This window comes from Montipora capricornis, chromosome 2 (assembly GCF_036669925.1).
Source record: "Montipora capricornis isolate CH-2021 chromosome 2, ASM3666992v2, whole genome shotgun sequence".
NCBI classification, from domain to species: Eukaryota; Metazoa; Cnidaria; class Anthozoa; order Scleractinia; family Acroporidae; genus Montipora; species Montipora capricornis.
This window is the reverse complement of record NC_090884.1, coordinates 43,750,601-43,758,100: the sequence shown is the minus strand read 5'-3', so window position 1 is coordinate 43,758,100 and position 7,500 is coordinate 43,750,601. Positions and strand designations below refer to the sequence as shown.

Here is a 7,500-nt window from a genome sequence, read left to right as displayed (position 1 = left end):
AAAACACAAAATGAGTTGTGATGGTCAGATTTAGAACTGTGCATCGCAAAGTGTTGACATTGTACTCCATGAGCCAACCCTCAGACAGGTGCAGAATATATTTGCCATGACATACCAGTCAGAGAGTTTCCTATCAGTTCAGCAACATACCTCTTTCATGCTGGTTTGTCAACAAATAGAAAAAAAAATTATAACTATGGAGACCGATGTGAACTCGTAACTGTCTGAATTCGTACGGGTCTCCAATAATGACTAGTCTTCCAAATTTAAATCTGCCTCTCAAATAATAGGACACAGTCTACGATCAAATGCAAAGACACTAGGATTAATGGCTAGGCTTTCGTATAGTACACCAATATTGATTTTTAATTTTCTTTCTAAACGCAAAATCATTTCAATTCTTCGGTTTTAAAATACCAATATAGAGAACGAAGCTTTGCTCATGAAGAGCCACTATATCAAAACGCAGTACGTCAGTCGGGCTTAAGTACCTACCGTGCAACCGTACTTTAATGACAAACTTTGGAGAGAATCAGTTGGTAAAATGTCACAATCAATGGTTTCAGTCTTTTTGTACTGCTGAGTAGCCGATTTCATTGAAGCGTACGATTTCTTATTTTTGCTCCTTGGTCTTAGCTCTGTCATCTCCAGGGTCGGGTCTTCAACACTAATTTCGTTGGGTCCATCATTCCCAAAGATATAAACGCGTGAAGATGAAACATTTTGCATCTCGGCTGGCTGTGAATCACTTTCTGTTCGGCTTGAAACATAGGTCGTGTAGCCTCCTTTCTTCATAAGAGCCATGCTAATTTTTCCTTACTTTATGGACAATAAAACATGTTTGTAGAGGTTCTTTCTGTGTACGATTTCTTGTCAACACCGTCGAAAACTTTTTTTAAAATGAAAGTTATCCAACTTGGCCGCCATTTTGAAATATAGACACGTCACGACTGCTACTATATTTGGAAGTGAATGTAAAACGTATTTCCGCCACATCTTGTTACAGTCACGCAATCTAAATGTGTCCATTTGAGTGTATACAGGCAATGAGTGGACCTCAAGCAGGGTTTCTGCTGCAACAGACACAGTCCTCGCGTTGGACGAGTATTTTGGTTTGAGAGGAGATCACAAGCTTTCAGGACGAATGTACAAGGATGACAGCCCTAAGGGATAAGTGAAAGACATAACGAATGAAACGCCTGTTGTCTAATTGGAAGAAGATAAAGGAAAGTTCGGCCTGAATCGAATACTGGGGTTATAACTTGCAAATGAGAGGAAGTTTAAGGACGGTGCCTACTAATTCAAAAGCATTTTTGCCCCGATTTATGATTATGCAGGAAAGGTAGATCTTCCCAAGTATTATTGAAATCCAAAAAGAAAATTTGGGATAACCACGCATTTTTCAAAGAGAATTCATGAACAATATTTATATAAAGCTCTAAAATACAAAGCAATGTATGGCGTTCTTTCTCAAATTGAAGCTCAGTTATCTCTAAAGAATGCATGGTTACCCCCAATTTTCTTTTTGGATACCAAGAGTACTTACTAAGATCTACTTTCTCTGCATAGTTTTAAACCGCGCAAAAATATCCCTGCATTAGTAAGCATCATCGATAGAAAATCCGAGTATCTGGAGATGCGCAGAACGTATGCGCAATAACAATAGTAGGCACCGTCCTTAGCCATGAAAAGAGCTCTTTCTGTGCACCAAATGACGCTTTTGGTTTGGCAATATTGGTCAAAACTGATAATCATTCGAAATTTATATACCCAACTGAATAAATTAAAACAGCAATTACTCAAAAGACATTACTACCTTCTAGTTTTCCACTTTGAAGTTCCTTGGAACTGACTTTGGTAATCTCGACGTCTACGAACTTTAAATCAGGGCTTAATCTATTGTCATTCCACGACATCGGTGCGTGTATTTTTCGTCACAAGTTGTAAGCCCCTTATTCGTTCCGTGAATGTTCAGGCACTCAAAATCCCACAAACGTTGAACTTTTCAAGAATGTTCATATATATGGTTGTTGACCAAGCTTTTCCGGTCAAGACGGCTGGATATTGGCCAAGTTCTTTTTTTTTTTTTTTGCGTGTTTGTGGACCGAGACGAAGTCGGGGTCCATAAACACGCAAAAAAAGAACGAGACCAATATCCAGCCATCTCAGATGTCAAGTTGACGCCGATTGCAAGTGCCTTAGGAGCGAACCATCAAGGATACTTGGGTCCCCTAAACAGTGCTGCTCAGTACTCAGAAATGCTGTTCCAAGGGCCGCGAGCACGTTGAGGGGGCTAGGTTTTGGTATGGAACACGGAAGTGTGAAGGGAGGGTTGAGAGGTTTAGGAGAAAACAACGTAGTAAAAAAGTACCTCATTTTGCTTACCAAACGGAATAAAAAGCCAACGGATCGATTATTCCGTTTGCATGGTAAGCAAAATGAGGCGATGTACCTTTTCGTTAGTTTGAAGGATTTATTGCGCATGATCAGCCTATGGCTGCTTGAGATGCCCAAGTCCAAAACGAAACTGAAGAAAAAAGAAGCCAACAAGTCCACCAATTTAGATAATTTATAGCGTGAAAGTATCGGACGTGAAATTTAGACAACCGGACAAAACGTTCGGCCTCCGGCCTTAAACGAAAACCCTGTTAAAAATACGCAAGCCATATTTTCCTTTCTTTCAGTGAAAAAATAGTAATAATTGGCGTTTTTAAAAACAATAAAGCTGGAGATAAGATTAAAAATATACAAAAAGCCTTTTTTTGTTCAGCTGGACCTCAGTTGTACTGCATGGTTTATCTTTAATTTTGGTGGGATCATTAACTCTTGAGGTATATTTGCAAATTGCAATTGATATAAACAAATCCTTCTAAGAAAATCAATCGTTCGAAAACAAAAGATAACTGTTTTTGTTATTCAAACGAGTTTCAAAACTTTGACAGTTTTACCACTGTTTTAGAAAAAAATTGCGCAAGATGTTTCGCTCTTCTTCTTTCAACCGCAACTGGTACGAAGTTTATAAAAGGAGAATAACGGTAAAAGAGAAACACTATTTAATTATTAATAGACATTTGTGAGTGTAGTTTGGCCATAGTGGTTGATACACTATTGATAAATTCTGCTTCAGTGTCTGCAGACTTCTTTTGAGTCAGTCTACTGTTTTTGGCAAGTTAAACATAGGTTGACATCTTTTCGATGTAGATGTTGTATTTTCTTTTATTGCGGAGAGAGACTGGCTATGAATATGTTAGCGTCCCTGTGTCAATTGTACCCACGCACTGTTTAATTATAGCCAGTATCCGAGAACACTGCTTCGCATATTAAAACAGCATAATATCACCTGCAAATCTCAGGGTAGTTAACACTGTATTTCAATGCGCTGCCTTGGTTGACTCCACACAAGTGATAGTTCAGTTCTTTTGCACAGCTCGAGTAGATGAAACTGCAACCACGTCAACAAGAACCGAAATGGGAACGATTGGAATTAAAAAACAGCAGAGAAGTTGCATCGTTTGATCTTTATGAGGTAATTTTTCTTCTCAGTATGATCTGTTTGAGAGAACGTCAGTTTCATATAGTGAATTCAGCTAAACAAAATAACACTTTATAGCCTGTTTTTTTTTTTTTTTTTTCATTTTTCTCCTTGCATTTAGTGATCACTGTTGCTGTTAAAATTTTGCCAAAGGGTGTCTGGCCAGTTCTGTAAGTGGAAAGCTAAACGTATTGTCGTTCATGAAATTCAGAACATTTGGCACTTATTGATAGTCTGTGACTTAGGGATACAAACTTCTTTGGTTAGTAAATAGTACCGTTGCGATGATCAGATGCTTTTAGTATCGAATAGTTTTACATTACGACTAAAATTCATGAAAATTAAGTCTAAGCTTGCATCGTGCATCGTGTTTTCGTATTCATTTGCTTATGTGTCATAATTTATTGTGATATTTCTGCAATCATATATACATGAGTATCGACCATAAACTTATCTTCTTTCCATTAACAAACTGTACTCTTCCACTCGGAAGAGCGAACCACAAACTAAGCCCAGTGTCAATGAATTTCTTAATCAGACACTGCATGATATCTGCAAGGCGAATGATTGTTTACCGTTGCTTCAGCTGACTTTACTCGAAACGTGACAGTTACGATAAACTAAACCAACTTACCAAACGATTCAAATCAATTTTTTCAATCACGTCCATAAATTCGCGGCATGCTTGAGATTAGATGTATTTCAAGCCTCCAAGATGAGGTCTTTAAATGTAGCTGCTATTTTTGCCGTTTTATCGTCGGTTTTCTTCCACTACACCACACTACAGATTCGGGAAAGTTCCATCATTGCATTAGAAATTTCTCAACCAATTATTTACGGGCCACCTTGTAATCATAATTAATTTTATTAAGTGTCAACTGCATTTAGCGCTTGGGTTCTAATTGGGGCAAATCAACTCATAAAATCGCAGGTTGGTTAAAGAGGAGAGAGGAAATCGCAGTACCCAGAGAAAAACCTCTTGGAGTATCGAACCCAGGCCGCGTCGGTGGGAGGAGAGTGCTCTTACCACTGCCCCATCTTGCACCCTACACCGTCAAAATCAGCGCATAGAAATGGCTTGCCTGGTAAGCGAGTCTATAAAAGAAAATTTTCAGCCTAGTATACCGGAAAAAAAATTGTTTACTCTCTGTATAGACTCAGTAAATTAAAAGTAAAGACTAAGGGTAACAGACCCTTTCGGGGTTTTGCTTTTTCAAAAAGCTCTTTCAAAAAGGGGGTGGCATTCTACAACTGAAATTTGCATTTTACCTTACCTTAAGTTACCTGTAGATCTCGGGAGCTCGGCCCTGGATCTCGTCAAGTCGGTCAGCCAGCCTTCTCATATAAAGGAAACGTAACTGAGTAATAAATCAAAGCAGAACTGTGAAGAAGCCGTGAATACATTGCTTACAAAATGGGAGTTTTGTTCTGTTACGATCAGTTGCTTTCTGATCTCGTTAGGAAACAAATTCGTGTTTGATTTTTATCTAAAAAGAATGCATTATCATTGCAATTGGCAGGCTACCCCAGGTCAATCTCAAATATCTGAAGGGTCCTCAACTATGTAAACAGCTACGAATGCCTCAGTTGCGATCATAAGTAAAAAGAAGGATTCTTTCTAAAACTTTTGAACCTTTTACGAAATCTGGAACGGATCATGAAACATTCTGTAACATTATTAAGTTGCATTTTATAGATGCAAAAGAACCAGGTGAAAATAATCGTCAACCGGCTCCTTTAAACTTTTTAGTAGGTTGTTGAAAGCCTATGAAGTATAGAGGATAGCCATTTGAATTCGTGTTTGATTCTCATCGTAAAGGAATGCTTCACTGTTCGACCACAACAAGGTGATACCGAAAATATCTGGATATTTCTCAACTTTGTAAAGAGCGGCTATCGAGTGATATTAACCCCGTCTTTTACATTTAAGTGCCTTCAGCTCTTAAATATGTTACAAGTATACCTTATAGGAATTGAGTATAACCAATAGAATGATGAAATCATAATAACATACTAAAAGAGCAGTAGTTTGCCTTAGGTGAACACAGTTGTTACTGTCCACGGCAATCTCAGCAATCTCACCGTCGACGTGCTCCTTTACTCCTAATACAAGTAGAACTGTGAACCTGGCGGATCGAAAAGCAAATGTCTCTTGGCATTCATTTTCAACACACATAGCACCTCTTTCACTGAGCAATGGCTCGGTGACATGTGCTGACGACTGCAACGAGTACCAGTCCCGTTGGAACGAATAAAAGTCGAAGAATATTTCAACTTATTACGTTGTGGTATTACTTCGGAAAGTGACACGTCGCAAAATCGGTACTGTTCGTTGCCATGCATATCGATTTGAATTTAGCTGAGTGAGTGACAAATTGGCACATCTTGAAAAATCAATATTGGTCGTTGACTAATTGAATAGTTAACATCTGAGTGAGTGACAAATTTAAATATTCTGACCCGGCTAACGATAGTCGTTTATACGCTTCGCGTACCCACGACTAAAAATGAAAATTGCTCCCTCTCATCCAAAAAAGTCGCAAGGAGCACACGGGTTTTTTTTTTGTTTTGTTTTGCACTATTTCTTTTCTCTTTTCGAACTGAGGCTGTTTATTATGGCAATAATTAACAATTATTCGCCGAAGGCGAAGTGATTATCGGTGAATATTCACCGAGACGAAGTCGATAATCATTGAGCCTGAGGCGAATAATTGTTTTAGTATAAATACACAGGTGATTATTTCAAAAAAGAGAAAAATATATCTATCAGCGCGAAATCATCTTCACTTACAGTGGCAAAACGACTACTGGCAGCCATTTTGTCCGTCGAGGTGATTATCGGCTGATAATCCGAGTTAGCGAGCCAATGAGAGCGCGCGATTTTGTTTAATCACCTGTGTATTTATACTAAACATAAATAGGCTTTTCTTCAACATTCTTTCTTACATAAGGTTAATTCAAGGGTATCGACGGGATAAGGTAATTTTCTAGGGCCCTCTTGAACCGAAAAAGTCAGAAATAGTGATAATTTTATGTCTCCACAGTCAGAACTGTATTGGGCAATCGGCAATAGTAATAACTGCTTGTCAGCACCAAAGCTCAGTTTTTAACAAAGTAAGCTTATAAGTCGATGCAAAGAACTATCAATATTCTCTTGCCATTTTAAGGACTTTAAAGGAAAACAGGGCGCTTGGAGTTTTATAAAGCTTGCTTTCTGAAATTCTAAAAGCAAGAAAAATGACAGCTCATCAAACTGCGAACGGAAAAAAATTAAGATACACCTATAATTTTCTTCAGTAACAAACGAGGCGCTTATATCTCATGTTTTGTCACCGCTGTTTGTGTGTTATTTCTGATAAAACTGAGATGGCCAAAGAAAAAGGTATTTACAACTGGGCTCAAATCTTGCGAGCACCGCCTCGTGCCGAATATATACACTGCAGCAACAAAGATGGATTAGAATACGGCTCGTGTAACATCACCTTAGAGGGGTACTGAAGGTAAAAAAATAGATATTTTTTATTTACAATTTAGACCATACACATGAATGTTTAACTTTTTTTCTGGCATATCCGTCGTTTTTCCACCTGAAAAATGTTTTTAATTCCGATTATGGGCCATCAGCATTGCGGCTCAGAATGGAGGAGTCAGCGGTCATTTTTGCAGCTTATGACGTAAGATACGGGGAAGACGTGCAAGAGCGCCCCATTCTCTATTTTCGAATTCCCCATTATACACTTTGTTTGCCCCCCAAATTTTGCATAAACCATTGTTTTCAAATGCTCTTGGGAATATGCAGTGTCCCCAAGAGCATTTGAAAACAATAGTTTATGCAAAATTTGGGGGGAATTCGAAAATAGAGAATATAGAAGCAGTGTTTTGACTGATGTTTATCGTGAATATTGAGGCCGCAAAGAAACAGCAAAACATCAAAGAAAATATTCACAGTAGCATTTTTCTCTTGATTG

The 7,500-nt window shown here is 38.3% G+C and overlaps 2 protein-coding genes across 2 annotated transcripts in view; one reads left to right on the top strand and one right to left on the bottom strand.

Annotated features, from left to right (window-relative positions):
- LOC138022997 (lysM and putative peptidoglycan-binding domain-containing protein 4-like) overlaps positions 1-952 on the bottom strand; it is a 2,386-nt gene extending 1,434 nt beyond the window's left edge. Inside the window, exon 1 of the mRNA XM_068870036.1 lies at positions 496-952. Within this exon, the coding sequence (XP_068726137.1) occupies positions 496-804 (309 nt within the window). The 5' untranslated portion in view covers positions 805-952. The remainder of the gene's footprint in view (positions 1-495) is intronic.
- A 2,340-nt stretch (positions 953-3,292) lies between these two features.
- Positions 3,293-7,500, top strand: part of LOC138037375 (phospholipid-transporting ATPase ID-like) — a 53,774-nt gene continuing 49,566 nt past the window's right edge. Inside the window, 1 exon segment of the mRNA XM_068883309.1 lies at positions 3,293-3,526. The gene's annotated coding sequence lies outside the window, so the exon portion shown is untranslated.